A 23651-nucleotide genomic window follows, 5' to 3' on the forward strand; every position below is an offset into this window, starting at 1 on the left:
CTTGCCATGCATTCTTCACCAAGCCTACCATGCTCAAATAATTACCCCACTCTAGTAATCGTATATTAATGGTTAGGTTGTAAAAGGCCTACACATCTTACTTATAAATAAACTTTGTTTTCTTTTTTCAAAATGTCCCAAATAACATTATCATTCTAACACCATGGTTGTAATATGGAACAGATGTAGCACAACTGTAGCAATAATGCTTAAGAAAAGCCAAGCATGATAAACCAAGAGACTATTGTAAGTTTACGAAAAGGTACTTGCATTTTGAGTGCTCTATATATACATAAAACATCCTCTTATTAAGATCCATGATGCTTGCCTTTGGACAAAAATAACATCTAAGAGCACCTTAGAAGGCTTGCGTTCCCAAATATATAGGCAGGTACTAACATGTCCATTTGTTTGGATGTTTCTTGCAGGTGAGGGTTCTCTCTTGAAGGTGTCAAAAAAAATGATATGAATTATATAAACTTGTGGTGTTTTAAATTATCTTTAGACACACACACACACACACACACACACACACACACACACAACTAGGTCCCCTTGATGAAACTAGAGGATGTATGACCAAGGCTAAGATTTGGAGGTAGCCGCCTTGTTGAAACTGGGGAATTACTAAAAACAGTCCATAAGCAAGGCTAAGATTCGGAGGTAGCCCAATCAGGGGGTTATTGGTGGCCAAGTCCACATGTACTGAGTGTTTAAGAAATTGATTTTAGTCCACATGTACTAAGTGTTTAAGAAATTGATTTTAGTGGACCTTATGAAATTCCTTTTAACCATAGAGTGACAAGGAAATGTAAAATTTAAACAAGCATTTTCTTCATATTATTAACCAATTGTAACTATTTGTTAAATTTTTTGAAAAGATTTAAAATCTCCTTTCATCAATTTGACACAAATTTTTTAAAAATTGAACAAAGTTCTATGTTAAAGCAAACGTATATTTTTCTGAGATTTTTACCCTTCTTGTGAAGGTGTTGACCCCCTTGGAAGGGTACTCCAACCTTCAAATTCTAGTGCTGACATGAGGTTTTTATCTCAGGGCCTCTAGAGACCATGCATGGAAGAGAGAAAGTGAAAGGAATCTCTCGAAATTTTTTTCTCCACCGTCCTAGTCATAGCAAGATGATGTAATCCATGGTTAGATAATTCAAAGTTCAAACTACAGATGCCAAATCTAATAATAATAACCTTATCCCATAGTGCCGGATCTCATATCTCGATCAGGGCCTAAATTTGACTGGTGCCTATGAATTTTTTTATGACAGGCAATTTTTTTTCCCCTTTCGCTTGACAGGTTTCAACAAAAAAGTTCTTGTCAAATGACAGGTAAATTTATATCAACACAGATACCGTAAAAAGAAGACACATAAAATAGAGAATAACCTACGGACCGGCTCTCTTTAAAATCACATTCATGCATATCTTGCCAGTGCAAAATCCCTAATCATCAAAAGATATCAAATAAAAAACCACTAGATCACAATAAACCTCGGACAAAAGACAGAAAATATGAACAATCATCAAAGTTGTGCAATCCAAAAATCACTCTAATGGCATAGCTCTCCTCTTTTTTGCTTTACCCCAAATTTTTTATGACAGGCAAATTTTTTTCTAGGGCTTGTCGTTTGACAGGAATTTTTTTCAACTACCTTTTTTGACAGGCAAAATGGCCCTTGACAGAAAAACAGGCGTCAAATTTAGGCCTTGATCTCGATCCTACCATGAGGTTTAAATATCTTAAAAGCAAAGGTTTTTATTTTTTATATTTTTTCGGGTTTTGTATTTCTTCAAATTTCACCTCCACTGTCCACTGTATTTCTTCACCTCCACTGTCCACGAATCAACTTATGTGGGTGCCTGTGGTAAACCTGTGGTTGCTGCTTTGGGCTCCCTGCCATGGCCGTGAATGCCCCATCCTGGCTCTTTCTCTGAAAGACTTGTACTTGATTTCTAACTTTTTTTTACTGACACAAAGACTAGGAGTAGGTAGTAGGAGACCAGGAGAGGGAGACTAACACTCAATTGCAAGGAAAATGCCCCCTCCAGCAGTTGTCCTTCACATCCTGCACCCTGTACAATTCTTTGTCACAGGTTGGAACACACACACACACACACACACACACACACACACACACACACACACACATACAGCTTTGCTCTTGATTGTTGGTTGTCCTTCACTCTTCCAAGTTCCTTTTTTATTCCGTTTTCTACCCTAATTCTGATCTGAACGCCCTCGCACAGAGTAGTACCGTCCCATAATAAATCGATTTGCCTCTTCGTTTGGCATCGAAGTCATCTCATCCCCCTCTCTCCCGTAGCTTTTCTAGCAGGCTTGGAAAAGCCCTTCATTAGTCCCACCTCTACTCTCTGCTGCTTTTAGCAGTGTACTGTTTTATTAGTCACAACAAGCTTCTTTGAGAGAGAGAGAGAGAGACCTCTCTCTCTAGCTCAGTGAATTGAAGGGTGCCCACTACCCAAACTCCTGACAGTGTGTGGCCCATTAACAAGACTGCCCATGGTACTAGGCAGAGTTGGACAGCACTGGAAGGAACCAAGGAGGGTCTCTTCAGAATCCCATATACAAAGGCAGCTTTTGGGTTTTTAGAGAGGAGCCATTAGTGTATAAGAGCTATCTATTGAGCTACTACATACAGAGCAGCTGTTGGGTTTTACAATTCCCTTTGTTGGGCTGCTATACACAGTAGAGTTACAAATATCCATCTAATCAGGCTCTTGTAGAGCAGCTATTGGGTTATATCAAGTCATCTCTTGGGCTGTGCTAGAGAGAGAGAGAGAGATTCTCATCTACCATCGGTTAAGCTTATATCTCATATCAGAGAACTCCATTCTACATGAGAAAAGCAGAAGAAGAAGAGCAGGAGACACAGTTGGACCTTAAGCTTAGCCTTGTTTCAGCCAAGTGCAAGCGTTGCAGAGAGGATGAAGAAGAGGAAGCGGCCGCAGAGATGCCCTTGCCCTTTACAGACGACTTGCTAGAACATGTATTGAAGTTCATCACGGCTCACAAGGACAGAAATGCTGTGTCTCTTGTGTGCAGGGCTTGGAATCTTCTAGAAGCTTCTGGAAGGCAGCAAGTGTTTGTGGGTAACTGCTATGCCGTCTCTGCAGAGAGGGTGGCCCGGCGCTTCACAAGGTTCAAGTCCCTTACATTGAAGGGGAAGCCCAGGTTTGCAGATTTTGACCTTGTGCCACGCAATTGGGGTGCTTTTGTGCTGCCCTGGATTGAGATCCTATCTCAGTCCCACCCTTTTCTTGAAGAGCTCAGACTCAAGCGCATGACACTCTCTGATGAATGCCTGGAGCTCATTGCCACCTCCTTCCCCAACCTCAAAGCCTTGGTGCTCACCAGCTGTGATGGATTCAGCACCGATGGCCTCGCCAGCATCGCTGCCAAGTGCAGGTTATGTCAATCTCTACCTCTTAGTTTGCTTTGTTTTTTATGCAGCTGTTATGCGTCTCTGGTTGCTTAACTTTACACCTTTTGGGCACCCATGTTTTGGGGTAGTTTGGGTCACTGCCACTGTGTTTTCAGTAGTCTAAAGAACAGTCTATGGCTGTTTATACAGCCCTCAGTGAGGGTCCCCGTCTAGGCAGGGTTATTGACAACCATGTCTCTTAATTTTTTGCAGGCACTTGACACATCTGGAGCTCACAGAAAACATCTTGAATCACAAATCAGGGGCCTGGTTGAATGCCTTTCCGGTCAGTTGCACTTCACTGGTTTCTCTTGATTTCAAAGATCTTGACCATGATGTGGATTTTGAGACTCTGGAAGGCCTTGTAACACGGTGCAGTGCCCTGAAAACCCTGAAATTGAACAGGGCAGTGTCATTAGTGCAGCTACAACAGCTGCTCTCTAAGGGTCTTCAGCTTACTGAGCTTGGCGCCGGCTCATTTTTTCCAGCAGTGCCACTAAAGGATCAAGTCAGTGTTTGTTATGGCTTCAGAAGATGCAGTCAGTTGCAATCTTTGTCTGGATTTTGGAATGTCACACCTGGTTATCTTTCCATCATCTATCCGGTCTGCTCGAGTTTAGTATCACTTAACTTGAGCTACTCACCTATATGTGATGGAGAGTTGGCTGAACTTGTGAGTCAGTGCCGCAGTATCCACAAACTATGGGTGAGTAACATGCTTCTTCATTATGCTTGTGCTGGTTTGAAGCTATGATATACTTGTGCTGGTTTCAAACTATGGGTGATTGACATGCTTCTTCACTATGCTTGTGCTGGTTTAATAAGTGGATTGCAGTGCAAATTCAAGGTTAATTATCTGCATGGGCAGTAAGACAAGCTGCCAACAGAATTGAACTTATAATTTTTGGGATACAAGCAAGGTTTTGAGAGAGAGAGAGAGAGAGAGAGAGAGAGGCCATCTGTGTTCTATGTTCTCTCTGAAAGCAACTAGCCTATGCCTTGTCTCTTGAAAATTTACATTCTGTAATCTTGTGTTGCAGTTTCGAGCCCTGTACCTTTCACTCTAGCTAGACAACCATCAGAACACTACTCAAGGCCAAGAAAACAAAGTTTTGGACATAAAACCCACTACCGTATCTTAGATGTAGACTTTAGAGCAACTCACTAGCTCCAGAGGTTCAGCTAATACGCAGCAAGACCAGAATCCAGATTACAAACTGCTATGTATCTTTTTGGTTGGCTTTCTTTGCATAGATGCAAGGACATTACCTCCGCTTGGGAAATGTTCCATGCTGGCTGTGTTCCTGACTTCATTAACCTGGCAACAAATGGCCTGATTGTGTTCCTCTCTGGTGAGTTTCACCTGTTTTGTTCCATGTGTCCATGCCAGATGATGTTAGGTGTGCGACAGAAGGCCCCAGAGGGTAAATAGGTAGGTAATTATTGAGGGTTCAACAGCAGATTCTTGGCCTGTTGAGATGATTGTTCATTTTTGTTTACTTTTTATTCCCAGGGTTGGAGCCTTTTTGGTATTTGTGTTCATGTTTCACCTCTGGCACATGAAGATGCCTAATCCATAGGATTATCCCTTCTTTGATTATACAATACGGCATCCTTATTGTATATACTAAGATCTTAGTTTAAGGATCCATCAGTAGAGGTAAGGGTCACATTGTTCTTATGTGGCTTTTGGCACATGCCTTGACATGCAAGGCCTTAGCAATTTTGTGGAATGGGGCAGACTGGCCCATTGACATTCGTATGGGAATGCCCTGCCCTGTCTGCACCACATGCATGGAAGCAATTTGCAGCATGCTTGCACCAGAGTCAACCCATATAATGTTGAGTTGTCCTGCACTATACAATGACACCAACTCTATACCAGGTTTGGATCTTGGCAGCTTCACAAAGACAGACTCACTGGAGTACCTTGTCATGTCTCCATCTTCATGGATTCTTTGGGAGGTGATTGCCTGAAAGCAAGAAGCCTTTTGTATGCGTTCTGTTGTTACAAAAGTGGTGCTATGCATTGTTTTTCTGCATCATTCTCTTGTCGATGTATGCCATCCTTGCTGAAATATTTTATTGCTCTCTGCAGTTACTTCATCATTGGCCTTTTGATGCCATTGTCTTCAGTGCATTGCTTGTCGTAGTCAGCTTGTTAAGTAATCAACCCTTTTCTTGCAGCTTATGGATACAGTTGAAGACAAGGGTATGCAAGCAGTGGCATTATCATGCAAGGATCTACGCGATTTCCGGGTGTACCCAGCCAGCAGAGAAGGACAAGGGCAAGGTGTGACTGAGGAAGGTCTTGTGTACATTGCAGAAGGTTGCCCTAAGCTCAGCTCAATTCTCTACTTCTGTGGACAAATGACCAATGCAGCAGTGGAGGTGATGGCCAGGAACTGTCTTGATCTGGAAAGCTTCAGGCTGTGCATAATGGAGCCAGCGAAACCGGACCACACAACGAATGCGCCCATGGATGAGGGCTTTGGGGCGATTGTTAGACATTGCAAGGCATTGAGGAGGTTGTCATTGTCTGGGTTGTTGACAGACAAGGCGTTTGAGTATATAGGAATGTATGGCAAGAAGTTGGAGAGGCTTTCTGTTGCATTTGCAGGGGAGAGTGATGTGGGGATGCAGCATGTGCTGAGAGGGTGTGTGAGCCTTCGGAAACTAGAGATCAGGGACAGTCCGTTTGGGGACATGGCGCTGCTGTCAGGGCTGCATCGATACGAGGCCATGCGGTCTCTGTGGATGTCCAACTGCCGTGTTACCATTGCTGGTTGCTACTGGCTCGCCCACCAAAAGCCCCGTCTCAATGTGGAGATCATACAAAGGAGGGGCAGGGACAACACTGCACTGGTGGAGAGCCTCTATGTGTACCGGTCTGTCGCTGGAGACCGGAATGACAAGCCACCTTTTGTTGTGGCATTTTAAAACAGGCCAGCATCAAGCATCAAGCATCATTTGTATGGACTTTGGGGGGCTAGCCGCTAAGGTCAGAAGACCAGCATCAAGCATTTATAATAAGAACATCTCCCTTATAGTAACAAATGATGCAGGGAATTATTTGGGAGCAGTAAGCATGCGCTCTCTTTGTACTCTAGAATAATGGAATTCTTCTCAATCTTCATCTCTCATTTATAGGCAAAAGTGGCACCCTTGTAGCACAATTCAGCTTGTGAATCAAGTCACCTTTACAATTCAAGCATTAAACCCAACATAATTCAAGCCAAGTGGAGACAGTGGGTTATGTTTGCGGGATGGCCACCAACAGTTTGTCGCAGCTGGAGACTGATACATGCCAGTGCTGGCCGGAGCTCACCGCATTCGGCAAGCGCTGAGTCTATACGCCCTTAACGGAGACCGTTCGAGCTATATGAGTTGATCTCATCCACACCCTGCGGGGACGCCATTGCGTATGGAGAGACAGTGGGCAGAGCCCTCTTTCGCACCTTGGACTCTTCTTCAGCAGGAAGGAGGGCACGATCTTCTGTTTGGCGTCCCTCCCAGAGTGGCCAGCCATGGAGGGAGCTCCCTCGGGACTATTTGACACCTTTTTTTCAAAGGGGATCAATGGGCAATAGGGGATCGGGTGGGCCGTCGGATTTTTTGTGATCCATGTGTAATCCTTGTGAAATCCAAGTGTGAACCTTGTGTGATCCCATCTTGTGACAAAATCAAGCTTATCTACCAATGGAAAAATTTGTTTCTTAAAAAAAATTCTAATTAAGCTGCGTGTCAGACCACCTCGGGGGGCGAATTTTTTTTTTGTCCGGGAGGTTCTCCTGGTCGTTGGGGTGCAAACCGTTCGTCAATCGGACGCCCGGTCGTGCATTTATTAAGGTTTAAAGGTCGTCGCTTTTTAACTAAAAATGACAGAAATTTGCGTATAAGCTTGATCCGGTGTCTGTTTTGCTGTAAAATCCTATACTAGGGTAAAATCGCATGCAGATTCCAAATTTGGGCTCAAAATTTGAAGATTCTAAGTAGAAATGACTCATTTAATAAAATCTTTGATTTTTATACTATAAAAACTCATAAATTTATCTATTACATGGACATTTCTTTATTAGTGAAGATGGGTATGTTACATCCTTCCCTCCTTAAAGAAATCGAGATGTCCTCATCTCGTCATGAATTGGGGATAATCCTTTAAGAGTGTAGCTTCATCTTCCCAAGTTGCATCCTCTTCAGGGTAATCTTTCCATTGTACTAGATGTTCTACAACAGTGACAAGATGGGATCACACAAGGTTCACACTTGGATTTCACAGGGATTACACATGGATCACAAAAACCTAACGGTCCACCCCGATCCTCGATTTTTGAGCGACAATGTCCGCCATTGATCCCCTTTGAAAAAAGGGGTGTCAAATAGTCCCGAGGCTCTCCCTCGTCCTAGTTTTCTTTTACTGTCATGGATAGGGCTGTACACGCTGTCAGCGGAGGTAGTGGCTATTGGCGCTCGTAATATTTTTTAAAAAAAAAGTAAAATTCAAATATTACACCCAACATAATTCTAGCATGCAATTTGCAGTCTACATGGCTCTATGTAGTGAAAGGAATTTTAGAGACTTTTGTTTAATTCTTGGCCTTTAATGATCATCTGGTGGTAGCTCAGTTATTAAGGTGTTTGGTTGATATGCTCGAGGTTATGGGTTCATAACCCTGTTGGCTACCTTGTAATGTTTCCTGGGAGTGTGTGTGGGGTGTGGTGTTTTTAAAAGGGCATGCGGGGCCTTAAGACGAGTCCTCTCATCAACTAGGCATTAGTTACGTACTTTTTTTTAAACTAAAAAAGATAGTTTTCAACAATTTTCTTTTAGGATTTATACACAAGATAGTAATCGAAAATAAAATATGTAAGAACAAATATGGCTTGAAAAGCCTATTTTTTGAGAGCTTGCTTTCGAAAAAAACTAGTTGAACTAAATCTTTTAAGAGCTTGCTTTCCCTATTAGATGTTGAAGTAAATTTTTCGAGAGCTTGCTTTCTATATTAGATGCGATCTTTCACATCTAGTTGAAGTAAATTCCGAACGTAAGTAATAATGAGGTAAACAAGGATTCTAGTTGCATGCTTACTATTTTGAGTGTTTATTATCTTTTATGTTAATACTCTTGTGTATATCCTTTGGCCATAACTCATGTCTTGTATTTGTCAAAGAGACCATCAAGGCTATGATACCTTACAACAACCAATTGCTAACTTTGTCAAGGAAAAAGACTCAAACTTGATGTACCATTTTAATATGAAGTCACTAATTCTTTAACCATATATTCTTGTTTATATAGGTATGCATCCTTAAAATAAAGACTTTCTTGAATTTGCATCACAAAGATCAACAACGCTTAATCATCGTGCTCAATGACAAGTTATCATTTGGGAGACTTTTCTTTGTAGGTTTCAAGCCCATTGTATCTTAATCATTATTTGCTTCTTTAGGGTCTTCAATGATTGTTTTGGGTTAAGGTGAGGGATGCCAATTTGTGCTGCAATGAAGATAACACTTGAAATAGTGAGCATATTTCATGTTCCAAATTGTATCTTTCACATTACAAATTGCTAACTCCAATTGCACAATGACAAAGATGGACACAACAAATTACTCCACATTCATGATCTCTTATTAAGGGATTTTTAATTATTAGACTTCGACAATGGACATGGAAGTTGTATGTTAAAAAGAAGCTAGAGTGTAATATAATGTGAAGGTAGATAGTTGGTGTATGAATGATGACCTTTGAGAAGCATATGTAGAGCATGATTGGTCATTGGTAGTCAATATGAATGTTCACACATTCATTGGTTATGATTAGTATTTAGGTGACATGAGAATATGGGGTCTCATGAAAATTGCCTTATGTCTCATGCAAGACTCAATACAAGAATATCGACTTGCACAAGCAAGTACCTTGTTTGACAATGTAACACCTTTTGAAGCCATTTTCGAACCATATGGCCTACCATTATGCTCAATCTGAGGTGTCTAATGTGCATGTTACTCAACCATGGCTACTTCGCATAATTGGGACATTACATACATAAAGGTAACTAGAGCCTCAACATTGGGCAAAGCATTGATTTTAAAAACACCCCTTCAATATTCACTAGAGAAAGTCAACTTCCTTGAAAGGTCCAATGAAGAGTACATGAAGGCACTACACTATTTTATCTCTACTAAAAGCTTTGGTGAAAATATAAGGTCCAATGAAGAGTAGATGAAGGCACTACACTATTTCATCTCTATTAAAAGCTTTGGTGAAAATATAAGCAAAATTCTTTGTCATTGGGCAACTTCACCATTTTGACACGCAACTCATTTCAATGTGTTTCATAAAAGCATGGAACACTACATTTCTAATCAACATTGCAACGTTGCTTGGTAAACTCATGCATTGCTCCAAAATCCATCTCACCCATATTGCGTTGTTTGATGCAAAGCATGTCCCTTTAAACTTAAAACTCCATAGGTGGTGCAAAGCCTTTGGTGACTAGTTGAGCTCAAAGGAACCATCCGATCCATATGGAAGTCCAAAAGACTTGTTTGAGGGTAAGGTATGCACCAATACACTCTTCATTGATCTTCACAATGGAGACGTTGATGCTAAAGATGGCCTAAACCATATTAAGATTGATCTCAACACGTAAGAAATTTAAATCCAATGAACCGTGTGTGATCAACTAGCCTGTGCTAAAGGCCAACTTCAAGAACGTGATTCTAGAAAAGTTAGTCATTTGGGACTCTGGAGCCAAGACTACATATACACTGGGCTCTAAGTTTTGTGTATGTACATGTGTGTGTGCGTGCACACATGCGTGTGTGTGTGTGTGTGTGTGTGAAAGAGAGAATTAGGGAGAGATTCCTCTTCTTTTAGTAGAAGCATGTGCTTTTTATTCTATTATTTGACTCTATTCCCCTGAATATCATACATTTTGAGAGTGCAAGAACCAAGGAGTTGCATGTTAGTGCACGTATTAGTGTAGTGGTAAGGAAAGCACTCAAGAGTCTTGAGATAATGGGTTCGAGTCCTCCCTATGCAAGCGATGGCACATGTGTCTGCGTTGTTGTTTCAAATTTCCAACCAACTCAAAGCTTTTGATTTGATCACAAAAATGAGTAAAAAATACAAGACAACAACAATAGCAATAGAAAAAACATGGACCCTACACATGAAAACAATGTTGAATACAATCAAGCAAGAGAGATAAAGCAGTGATTTGAGTATTAAATGAACAACCTTAACGACAAGCAATAATGACATTTAAACCAAGATACATAAGTTAATAAGGTTCTTAACTATAATAATTTATTAAACCGCAAAAGTCGTGAAAGTCAATAGATGCACCCAATGGCACTTACATGTAATAAATCTACAAGCAACTCTATGCATTTGTCTATGAGTACATTGTTGTTTCTCTGCATGGTATCTTTTTGAGGAGAATTAGCATCACCACCCAAGAAACATCATCAATTTGAATGTGTTTCAACCTAAGCTATCACCTACAATGAGCATGTTCTTCAACATGAAAGACCATAAAGAGTGGTTGGTACAATCTAAGCTTTAGGCAGTACATGATCCTAGCAATGTTGAAGACTTGAAAATATTGGAGCAAAACCTTGTAAAGATTAAACTTCCTAGATAGCTCCAAAAGGGGATCTTTTAAAGATTAAACCTTGTAAAGATTAAACTTCCTAGCAATGTTGAAGAATTGAAAATATTGGAGCAAAACCTTGTAAAGATTAAACTTCCTAGATAGCTCCAAAAGGGGATCTTTTAAAGATTAAACCTTGTAAAGATTAAACTTCCTAGATAACTCCAAAAAGGGGCTCTTTAATTGCTGTCATAGCTTTTATCATCTTCACCAAAATAGGTGCAACTCTTGCATAAAGTGTTCAACATTTGTAAGAATATTGAGCTTTAATGTTCTCAAGACTCCCACAAAGCATTTAACCTGAGTCAAAAGTATAAGTGAGATCTAGCATGACAAATTGAGCTGTTTTGAACTAAGCAAAAGTATAAGTGAGATCTAGCATGACAAATTGAGCTGTTTTGAACTAAGCAAAAGTATGAGTGAGGTCTACCATGACAAATTGGGATTTTTTTGAGCTAATCAGTTGGCTTCAAATTTCAAAATGCAATAACTTAAGCTTCTCTTACCCAATAGAGTTGAATTTTGACCAGCAAGTCTCATCATTAAGATGGTTGAGTGGTTAAAAGGATTTGGGCTTATAATAATAGGTGGGCTTAAAAAAATTAAATAATAATATATTTTAGGAAAGTTTTTAGAATGAGCTTAAATTTATTAGCAAGGAGCAATGAATAAAATACCCACAAAATTTGTAACTATTAAATCTCTCTAACAAAAAACATGAAATACTCATGTGTAAAAGATAGTCTTAACTCATAAGAACATAACAACTAAAGCCAACTAATATGTTGGGATAAACAAACAATTTCAGCACTCTTAATATCCCACTAAGAGATCCCTTATGATAGCCTCAAGAATTTCTAGGATAAACAATAGTATTTTCACTTGAAAATTCTCACATAAAAGCGATTTCTCAATATAAAAGAAATCTAGGTAAACTCAAAATTAGTAAATAATTTGGCAATGCTAAATTTCATAAAAGCTTTATTTTTAAAAAAAGTTCTTAGAACCTATCAAACATGATTAAAAAAGAGTAATCAAGAAGCTAAAAAGATCTTTCCTATAATGACAAGAATAAGAGGGCAAAAAATTCAACAAAATCCATGGTGAGGCTTAGGTCACCAATCCATAGAGTGAGGCTTAGGCTAGCTCTGATATCAATTGAAAGAGAGAGAGATAATTCATAAGTGTGGAGTTACATCGATAAAATGTATTAAGTAAAATGAGTATACATAAAAAGTGATTAAGGATTAATTAAGTTGGATATAAAATTAATTAAGTTGGATATAAAATTAATTAAGTAAAATGAGTATACATAAAAAGTGATTAAGGATTAATTAAGTTGGATATAAAATTAATTAAGTTGGATAAAAATTTATTAAGGAGTAATTAAGTTGGATAAGGATGAAGTAAGTTAGAATAGCGTTTTTGGGCTAACAATACGTTTCATAGAAATATGTTTTTTTTATTAGAGTAAGAGGAAGAAGAAAGTAAGATATAATGTGTAACTTTTATCTTATTTATGGGGGCAAAGATATATGTTGTATGCATGGGTTCACTTTTTGAAGTATGGCATTGTCCAATAGCCTACAGAGGGGATATATAATATATGCTAAAATGACTTTCCAAAAAAAAGGACTCACTAAAAAAAGTTAGCCGGTTGAGTAGGATTGTGAACTAATATAATCACACAAGCTATGAGTGTGATGTGCCTATATAATACTAAACCCAAGCTACTATCATGAACCTATAGCATACATGTAAATGGGCCCATGGGTAAAACACTATAAATAGGGCCTTGGGCACATGGATAGATCCTTTTGACACTTTTACTAATTTTGGACATTCCATTGTACCTTTGGCTCCTACTATGGAGATGGCCATCTATGGTCAAGGCTCATGGGTAGCTTTCAAGCCATCCTCTTAGTGAGAGGTTGACACACTTAGGCCATTGTGTATCTTTCTCTATGCTACATACACATATGGATTCTCTCTCTTGTTCATCTTTTGCTATGATGCTTGGAAATACTAATTTCATGTGTAATGGATGCTAGAAATCATCTTTCATGTGTTTGATTTCATCTTTAACTCTAGATCCATTCCATTTGGTATCAGAGTCTTGATTTTGATCCACTTTCAAGGTTTTTAGTGCATGAGATTGGTATTTCTTGATGGATTTCTGAAATTTTTGGGTTTCTTGAGGTTTTTGGGCTTAATCTTGATTAATTTTTGATTAATCTTGTGGGAATAGCGGGGTTGAGGCTTGATTTTATGGATTTTAAAGTGATTTTGGGGAGATTTATTTAATTTCGACCAAATTTTGGAGCCCTGGACCAAATTTTGGGATGGGTAGACCAAAATTGGAGAAATTTTAAATTAATCACCTGTTAATCACTCTATTAATGATGATTATGAGTTTGTGCTTCTTCCTCAATCTTTCCATCACCATTTCTCCTAAATCTTGCACTGTTTTGATTCAATTTCTTGGGGCTTTGATAGAGCTTAATGAGAGGATGGGAATGAGTACCACATTATTGAGTAATTTTTAAAATTTTCTAATTTCTTCTTCTTCCCCTCGCTCAAACCCTAGAACCAGAGGATCTTTTGGTCATTCACTCAACCTAACATCATTTGCTCAATCAATGGAAGCCTTAATGTCCACCATTTGTAGGCTCTCTTGTGTGTCTTCGTGTTTTTTGACCCATTAGGTTGCGCTCGCCACAGCGCCGCGTTCGCGAGCAGCCTCACAGCTCATTTTGATGTTTACCAAGTGCAAGAAGCATAGCCAAAGTCTTCTAAGCTTAGCACAAAGGGTGGAGAAGATGTTAGAGTCCATTTACAAGAGCTTCTTGGTGATTTCATGGCTATGGTGAACTTCCAAAAAACCAAAAAACAAAGTTTTCAAAAATAGAGGCATTCAAGCAATTTCCTTCATCAAGATTAATCAATGGTGGTTCTAAACACTCTTTGGTAAGTGGCTATCCAATATTTTCCATGAATCAAAGCTTCCATTGTAATCAAGGGGGCAAGTTTGGGGATTCCATGTGTGGAAAGCCCTAAATTACAGAAATTAGGGTTTCCTACATGCTTAATTAGTTCATTGGTATTGTCTACATGCCAAAAATGGGAGTATATAGCAAACTATTTGCTCTCATTTGCCATTGAGCCACATGTGGGATGCCAGTTTGATGATCAAGGCAGCATTCATGCCCGCCCTTATGATGAATCTATGGCTTACCATACTCCATTGGGATGCCATTGATCATTAGAGAAGGGAATCTTCATCAAATGAATGGTATTATGCATGCACATGAATGTAATGGATGTGATTCTATGCATTGGAAGAGTTATGGAACCCGTGAAATGAGCTATTGGCACCAATTTTGCATTGATATGACACATATTCTCATATCTTTGAGCATTGCTAAGGGTATTGGATGCCATTGAGCCACTTATAGCCATCTCAATGCTATGAGGAGTCACATGGTGTGTGGGCATGCATATGAGATTGTGGATTGAGCTATTGATCTTGCTTACTTGCACATGCTATTGTTGTGGTGATTGGAGTTGAATGGTTTTGTTGGATGGATGGAAGATTCATGGGATTTGATTGAAAAGCATGAGTCCATGCCCTTTAGTTGTAATGAATGATTTGTAAAAGGGCATGAGTCATGCCGTCATGTGTTTTACATTCAAGCAAAGCACACTACCACATCACAATTGTTCTCACAACTTTCCATTCCTAGCATCTAGTATGTTGTGAGGGTACCTCGGGCATTGGAGGACAGGCCCGAGGGGAGCATGGCTTGAATCCACCACCGTGCCATGAGTGCCGTGGGGTAAAGTGGTACGGTGGAGGATTAGGTACTTGGAAATAAAGACGGCCCCAACTTGTGCCTAGAATCGGACTAGGTATGAGGGTGGGAAGAGCATGGCTAGGAGATTAGCAAGCTTCGACGTGCTTCATCGAAGACATTGGTACATGTATTGCGGTGATTCACTTGGGTTGTACATGGATTTGATGCCTATTGCAGTTTATGCAAGATGCCAATGAGTATTGATGCTAGAAAGTTGATGCTTAGGAGATTGAGATTTGGCTCCTATGCATGGTTGGAGTTATGGGCATTGGTGAGCACATTCTATGAGCTTTTGGATGCCAGTGGAGTATTGGATGCTTGAACAAGTGAATTGGGGCAAGTGGAAAGCCATTGGTCACACTAAGAAGGACACTTGGCCAAGATTCTGCAGAATTGTCAAAACCCTAATTCAGTCAAAATCCTTCAAGACTGAATTAAAGGTGATTACACAAGCCCTTAGTACTTCCTTAGACCTACCCAACGAGCCTTTAACCTTCAAAATCCGATATTCCTTTAGGGTGAAAATTAGGGTTTTACCAGGACTGATAAACCCTAATTCAGTTAAAGAGAGTTTATGGTCTCATAGATCTAATCACATAGGCTCATAGAACTCATCAAGGGCTTTGATTTGAGCAAGAAAGTTTTGAATTCCAATTTCTCTAGCTCAAGATATAGCCAAAATACGATTTCAGCTTATAACCCTGAGAACCCTAAAACAGAGAGTAGTAGCACACTTCAAATGTTTTGGGTCTTTGCATAGGGGTTTAGAGTATCTCATTAGCTCTCTATCAAGCTATAGATCTCTTTAATCTGACACCCTTACCCCAATCTATTGCCATTTTTCCAAAAACAGGGATTTTATGGCACCGAAACCTAAGGGACGATCGAGGCGCAATGCATTGGCCTCCGAGGAAGTAGAAGGGGAGGAAGAAATGGAGCATGGCATTTTGGATGTGCAGGAGGAAATTTTTGGGCAAGCTTCAAGAGAAATGGAGGAAGAAATGAATGTTGGGAGTGCCCCCAACAAGTATACCCCGCCATCGCAATCCTCACACTCCATCTCCAATGACATCCTCCTACAAATGCTAATGGAAATCAATGCAGGACACTATGGCTACAAAGGTGGAGTTCAATGATAAACTTGACACTATGGCTAGAAGGATGGAAGCCTTGGAAGGGAAGGTCACTCGACCAATGAGTTATGTTTCATCCAATGGCGGTTATTCTTTACCAAATGAGGGATATGCTTCATCCAATGATAATCAAGATACATGCAATGATAGGCAAAGTGACGCCTATGGTGATTTTTTTGATGAAGGGTATGTTCAACAAGAGACATATGAAGAAGAGTATGCTCAACACTATGCAAGCGATTGTGACGATGATGCTTATGATGATTCTTTTATGGGTGAAGAGCATGCTTTTCAAGATGCATTTGGCCATGTATGGTATGAAGACAAATATGCAAATGTTCTTACTCATGGGCAATATAGGAAGAGGAATGCTTGTCAAGGTGAAGGCATGTATTATGGGCAACATGTACATCCTTATGCTCATAAGTATGCACATTATGATGTCCATGAGGAGTCTTCACAAAGTGGTTATGCTTTTGAAGAGGAGACCAATGGCCAAGAAGATGAAGAAGAAGAGGATGGTTTTGAAGAGGAGACCAATGGCCAAGAAGAGGAAGAATATGCTTTTGAAGAAGAGCCTTCTCTCTGTCGTTTGGACCTACAAGCGGCCAACCCTTCATTCTCTCCATCTACTTCTTCAATTCCTTCATACCCTTTACCCTCAACCTCACACTCTTCAACTTCATCAACTTTCTCATTTCCTCATGCTTCTACAACCAATATTGTTTGGACACAAGGCAATTGTAATGCAAGGGCAAGCATGCTCAAGGAGTGGAAAAAGATGCATGAAGATATGCAAGGGCTTCGTCAAGAGTTCTAAGGAACATTTGAGGGTATAAGAAGATTACCATTAAGGGATGTTGCTTCTTTTGTTCTTCTTCATTTGGGAAGGATGGGAAATCTTCTTGTTTACAATGCCAAATGGAAATCATAGAACTTCCATGTATGAAAGTGTGGCTTAACTTGGGAGAAGAAGGGGATGGAATACCTTCCTTGGTGTATACTCTTGTACATGAATTGAATTGAAAAATGGAAAAGAGAGGGTTTCCATTCACTCTCTCGCATTTGGGCTTTGCACGGAGATGGACATTGAAGATCTTTTGAAGGTTGCTATAAAGTCCCAAGTCAAAGAAGAGCGCGCTGCAATTTCTGGACAGATTGGTACATGTGGTTTCATCACTAATTATCTTAGCAATTTTGATATGATATCATGGTTGGATAGTTCCCATGTACCAAGATAAGTTCCATGCATCATGGAAACACCCTTTTGTGATGTTATGTGGACCGATATGGTTGATTGCATGCTTATTATGCAAGCTGAAAATTTACAACTCTTGTGTTTGGAAGATAATGGAGTTCTTTCCTCCTCTATGAGCAAGTTTGATACTTGGCCACATGGATTAATGAATTGGGATGCTTGTGGACAGCTTGTATGCAAGAATGGAAACTCTTTTCCACTTTATGGACGGTGTTTTCTTGCATATTTTGAGAATAAGGATGCACCTATGTCATACAGTGTTGATTCATGCATGGATCTTAAGCATGAAGAGATGATGATGCTTCCTATGATTTTAGAAGAGACATATACTCCTAAGTTGGAAGAGGCAAGTGATTATGACATGGATTATTTTGATGCCTATACCACTTGGAAAGATGATGGATTGGAAATCAATTGCATAAAGGAAGCTATGTTATATGAAAGCTTCTCTTTTGTTGATGTTATGGACTTATGCTCATATTGGTTGCGGCATGGGCATAAACTTCTACATAGAGCAATGGGAAGTAGCATCTATGTACTCTCATTCATCGTCGCATGATCGTGAAGCTTTCTATTTTGGAGATTTGGATTTGGAGCCACATGGGGATTTCCAAAGATCATTACTCATGAAGGATGCATTTTCCGTGGATATTTGGGATGCCCATGTGGAAGTATTTTGTTTTGATGGGCCGAATTTTGATCATACATGTCATTTGATGGATTATCCACTTGGTGATATGATTTTTGGGGAGATAATTCCCTCCTATGTTTTTGTGGATCATCATGTTGACATGCCTCATGATTCGGAAGGACTCCTATTATGGGTAGATGATGCAGTTTTGAAGCTCACATGGATACTCATGGATTGTACGGTTATGCATGGGCATGTTTTGCATTCAGGGGACCATGATCTTATTCTTCTATGTGATGTTGGTATGGTTATCCACATGAGGCATACTTGGGAGATCTAGGTGGCATTTATGAGATTTTACCATGTCTCATTCCATATGGTCCGAGTACTCTATTGGTTTTCATGATAATGGACATATGGATCACATTACCATTTGATCCGGGAGGCTACATCATTCTCGGATCACTCTTGCCATGACGGTGCCTTACTTGGGAGATGCTTATGCCTTGGCTAGCATGTTTGGCCGTTTGCCCTTGGATGCAAATCATTATAAATGGCCTCTTCATTACCTACCTCTCCTATGATTGCATTGTTGTATTTAGGTTTCAAGGACGAAACCTTTGTGGGAAGGGATGGTTTGTCATGAACCTATAGCATACATGTAAATGGGCCCATGGGTAAAACACTATAAATAGGGCCTTGGGCACATGGATAGAACCTTTTGACACTTTTACTAATTTTGGACATTCCATTGTACCTTTGGCTCTCCTACTGTGGAGATGGCCATCTATGGTCAAGGCTCATGGCTAGCTTTCAAGACATCCTCTTGGTGAGAGGTTAACACACTTAGGCCATTGTGTATCTTTCTCTATCCTACATACACATATGGATTCTCTCTCTTGTTCATCTTTTGCTATGATGCTTGGAAATACTAATTTCATGTGTAATGGATGCTAGAATCATCTTTCATGTGTTTGATTTCATCTTTAACTCTAGATCCATTCCAGCTACCAACCTAGGTGGTGAGTTGGTGCATGAATATCTCCAATAACACCCAATATGATTACATGCTAAAACTAAGGTGGGTAACCATAGCTAGAATGGTAACAAGAGTACTCAAACATGTTAGTCCTATGACCTCTTTAATATCCATGTCCATGCCATTAACAATCCCTATCATGCCCATAATGGGTGGGTAGTCCCTTATTAAGAACTAAGCATGAACTATCTTATGCATCTTCTAAGGAAAGAAAGAGTGATTTGATTGATTCCCACTTAAGTCCTTTAATGGAAAATGGAATTCAGAAGTAGACATGAACATAATCTTTCCTTGAGCACTCTAAGGAAAGGCTTCAAAATGGTGTGCTGCTCAAATTGTTATTACATATAGAGAAATGCAAACTTTGTTTCAAAATAGTTACAAAAAGGTTTATGAAAATATAATCATACTACAATATAATCATGTTACAAAAAGATTTAGGACACTATAATTATTCCAAGGAAAAGTAAATTGAAAAGATAAGGAATAAGATACAAGTTGTAATTGTACATAAGCTAGCTAGCTAGCTAGATAAGTCATTAGTTGTTACACCCAAGATGTTGGTGTCCCACTTAACTATCGTACCTAACTTAACTAGATAAATCACTTGTTTTGCTAGACCCAAGATGTTGGTGTCCTACTTTAATAAGCAGGTTTGAAGAACAAAATCCACATAAGGTTACTAATCCAATAATGAAATTTTTTGGATGATGTAATCACCACAACAAAGGGAATAACTTAGGATTTATATTTAAAAAAGAGTTCTAGATTATATGAATCTAATGCTAATGAATCAAGAAGTAGCAACAATGACGATAAACAAGAGGATGAAAAGAATTCACATGTAGATAAACTAGCCACTCCATATGTTGATGAATATAAAACGAGGTCCCTCTAATGTGCAAAATGTGTGACCACTAAAAAACATTCAAATAGTGATTGCATCAAAGTAATATGCAATCATAAAAGCCTTAGGCCAATGTCCATTTTTCCTTTCATGCAATAAATGTAAGAAATATAAGGTGATTAAGTAGAAAAATAGGCACAACACATTCCAAGAAAGGTCCATCCTAGTGTGTTATTATTATAAAATCAAACTAGAAACTAGTTACAAACTAATTTTCTATGAATATTTGTTGGCATTTAGCTTATTTGATAGTCTTTCTCTAAGGATTTAGCTTGAGCTTCTTGTTCTTACACAACCAACCACCATCAAACCATTCCTTTAAATTAATATTTTTTCCTTTTGGCAGTCTTTCTCTAAGGATTTAGCTTGAGATTCTTGTTCTTGCACAACTAGCCATCAACTATTCCTTTATCAATAATTAATATTTTTTTTCCTTTTGAAGCACCTTGCCTTTATCTTATATCAACAAACCATAAAGGATATTCCTTTAGCTTTATTGGACAATATTTCTTTAAGGATTTAGCTTGAGCTTCTTGTTCTTGCACAACCAACCATCAACCATTCCTTTATCAATAATTATTATTTTTTCCTTTTGAAGAACCTTTTATCTTGTAAATTTTTCCATTCATAGTCCATGGCTTTACCCCTTTGACATATCCATACACTCTTTTAGCGTGCATCCACCATGTGACATTGAATACTATTACGGATTGAATGGATAATTGCAAACATTTCTCCTAAAAGATTCGCTATTAAAAACCCCTAAAATGTGTTAGTTTTAGAAAAATACTAAAATGAACAATGTTAAAATTAAAAAATGCTTATATTTGAAGGATTATAGAATTTTAATGAATTTTTTAAAGCAGCTTTTATAATGGACATAAAAATAGCCCAAATATATAATTTATTCATATACTACACCAAGGAATAGTAATGCTTTTTTGTATGCTTTCGAGATTCTAAATGTCAATGGAGTGTACAAAACACCCATTTATAAAAACTTAAACCTCAAAATTTCTAGTGTTTAATTTTAATTGTTTAAATAAAAAATATAACCATAGTATCTCTACTTCTCATTCTAACTTTAGCTCTCTTGTACTTTCTCTACCTCTCTTTATCTCGAATTCTCATTCTAACTTTAACTCTCTCATACTCTCTCTCTCTCTCTCTCTCTCTCTCTCTCTCTCTCTCTCTCTCTCTCTATCTAACTCTCCCTCTCTATTTAACTCTCTCACTCTAACTCACCCTCTCTCTCTCACACCCTTTTATGTGGTTATTCATCCTTGGGTGCGGATGGATCATTTCTTTGTCTACTTCTCCCTCTCTTTGGGATCCATAGCTGCTTGTCATCGTATGAAGGTTTTGGTATAATGGCTTTCAAGATGCACACCTGTTTTGGTTTCTTGACTTTGGCTTTTGGAGAGGTATGCTGAATAATTGTTACTTTTGATACCCATACTTGTCAAAGTTTACCCTTGGGTTTTGTTGGTGAAGTGGAGGCAACAAGAATTGCTAGTTCTTTGGATATTTTTCTATTATGGCTCCTCATTAGTTTTGGTTTGGGCTTCTCTGCCTTAGGTTTGGCATTTGGCTTGTAGAACGCAATTTGTGATAGAGCTGGGAAGGGTTTTGGTTGTGTTTACTTTGATGAGGGTAAAATTTTGTGGATAATTGAACTTACTGGCTCGATTGATCTATTTGTGATGTGTGATAATTGAATCTTCGAGGAGACTTATCCAAGTTCTCGTTTTGTAAGAAGGAGACTCATGGTACTTTAGTCGATTAGACTTGCTTGTAATAGTGTAAGAAATTTTTGAATCTTGGTTCTCCTTCTACAAGAAGGAGACTCATGAACACTCATGTTGTGGTCAAATTTGGTGGTTGCGATCCTTGTCCTCCAATCAATGCTGCTGCCATGTTTAGCAATCCATCCTCTCCCAAGGATGGTCTCTTTTGGCATAGTTCTTGTAGTCATGAAAGAGAAACTACCTTCCATGGGATAAGAGTTTATGTGGAATTTAAGGTTTACAATACCTTCACACACATTATATAGTCTTAAAATAGTTTGTACTAAGGTTTTGTGGACTAGATTGCCCAACGAGATCTATGTCTCATAGGACTCTAGGTTTCTTCCTGCTACATGTCTTTATCGTTAGTGTCCACATTAGCCATGTGGATAGGTAGAATACTTCTCTACAATTTAGCCTTCTCTTTGTAATCCTTGACTTCTCATCGAGCCTATTTTTTCCTTTCTATTTCCTTGTTTTTTATGTCCTCAGCTTGGTGGTAGCTTTGAGCTGTTAATAGGATAGACGTCCATAGAGTTTTTTAAGTTTACTGCCACCACTTGGACTCCATCCAATGTTTCTAAGTGGATAACTCCTCTCAAAGTCAGTTTATAGATCCTTAAAGGACCCATTTCTCTAATCTTGAATTTTTGTTTATTTTTCTTGAGGTTATAAAGCAGGACCAAATCCCCTACCCCGAACCTCTTAGTCTTGATGTTTGAATCGAACCATACTTTTGTTCTTTTCTTTTCAGCATACTTGCCCACCAATGAGTGCAGCCTGACCTCATCTAGTTTTTCAAGTTCTATGAGTCAATTGGACAACTCAGTCCATTATTCCATTTGTTTGGATACCCTCAAAGTTGGGATTATGAACTCTACATAGAGAATTGCATCTTGTCTAAAGACCAAATTGTAAGGCATATACCTTGTCTCTATTTTATAAGTAGTTTGATATACCCATAATGTTGATGAAAGATTTATTCCCAATATTTTCTAAAAACTTTGATGGTTTTTGAGAGCACTTCACATTTGTGCTCTTAGCTTGTCTATTTGTGTGTGTGGGATAATAAGGGGAAGACTTATGGTGGACAATCATAAATTATTTTGAAAGAAAATCCATTATATCATTTAAGAAATGAATTCCCTCGATCACCTATGAGTTCTAGGGGACATTCAAACCTTGTGAAAACATTCTCGTAGGAGAAACTTGGAAATTTCGTAGTGTGTTAGACCTTGACTATGGCCTTAGCCTCAATCCATTTGATTACATAGTCGTTAGCTATGATAATATATTATGCTTACATGCTTTTTGCTGTAGGCTAAAGTTTTTAACAAAATCCATTCCCCACTTATTAGCAAATGGCTTAACATACATAATTATAATTATAAGGGCATCCTATCTCTTTGTTATGGTATTATGAGAAGCGTTGGCACTCATCACATCTTTTGACGTATTATACAATATCTCCCAAGAATGTCAAATGACCATAATCCAACATAAAGGAATTTACAAGTAGTGATTTCACTCCCAAAGTATCCTCCTCTAGAGACTCCTACATGAGCTTATTCAAGAATATCAATGTAATCATCCTCATAAACATAAAGTCTTAGGATGTTATCTCTCCCTTTTTAATAGATTTTCCCCAAGATAAGTGTGTAGGGAATTGCGATATTCTTGCTTTTTAAGGGCATTGATTCTTTTAATGAAAATCCATGGCTCAAGAATTGAGCAATCTCATAGCTCCACCTTAGCAGTACACTAAGCTGATTTGGAATAGAGGAGCATCTAGAGGATTGTCCTTAACTCCCATTGCTCGATGATTTAGAATAGAGGAGCATCTAGAAGATTATCCTTAACTCCCATTGCTAACTCTCCACTCAAGATCCTAGACATATGGCCATCTTTTACATGTGTTGACTA

General features: G+C 38.7%; 1 protein-coding gene and 1 long non-coding RNA gene across 2 annotated transcripts; both read left to right on the forward strand.

The window, feature by feature from the left end:
- Nucleotides 1–1540: 1540 nt before the first annotated feature.
- On the forward strand, nucleotides 1541–6631 carry LOC147638387 (protein AUXIN SIGNALING F-BOX 2-like). The gene is made up of 3 exons (XM_086798316.1): nucleotides 1541–3442; nucleotides 3672–4164; nucleotides 5646–6631. Exons 1-3 carry the CDS (start codon nucleotides 2874–2876, stop codon nucleotides 6396–6398), a joined length of 1815 nt encoding a protein of 604 aa, XP_086654442.1. The 5' UTR covers nucleotides 1541–2873; the 3' UTR covers nucleotides 6399–6631.
- A 227-nt stretch (nucleotides 6632–6858) lies between these two features.
- On the forward strand, nucleotides 6859–7937 carry LOC147638388 (uncharacterized). Its single transcript, XR_015265866.1, has 2 exons — nucleotides 6859–6994; nucleotides 7849–7937. It is a non-coding gene; the product is annotated as an uncharacterized LOC147638388 (long non-coding RNA).
- Nucleotides 7938–23651: the final 15714 nt, after the last annotated feature.

Source organism: Cibotium barometz, chromosome 5 (genome assembly GCF_041138505.1).
Source record: "Cibotium barometz isolate CiBa-2024 chromosome 5, ASM4113850v1, whole genome shotgun sequence".
NCBI classification, from domain to species: Eukaryota; Viridiplantae; Streptophyta; class Polypodiopsida; order Cyatheales; family Cibotiaceae; genus Cibotium; species Cibotium barometz.

Coding starts and splice junctions, on each gene's coding strand:
- LOC147638387 (XM_086798316.1), top strand. CDS start 2,874: ATGAGAAAAGCAGAAGAAGAAGAGCAGGAGACACAGTTGGACCTTAAG. Junction 3,443..3,671: donor AGCATCGCTGCCAAGTGCAG/GTTATGTCAATC, acceptor AATTTTTTGCAG/GCACTTGACACATCTGGAGC. Junction 4,165..5,645: donor GCAGTATCCACAAACTATGG/GTGAGTAACATG, acceptor CTTTTCTTGCAG/CTTATGGATACAGTTGAAGA.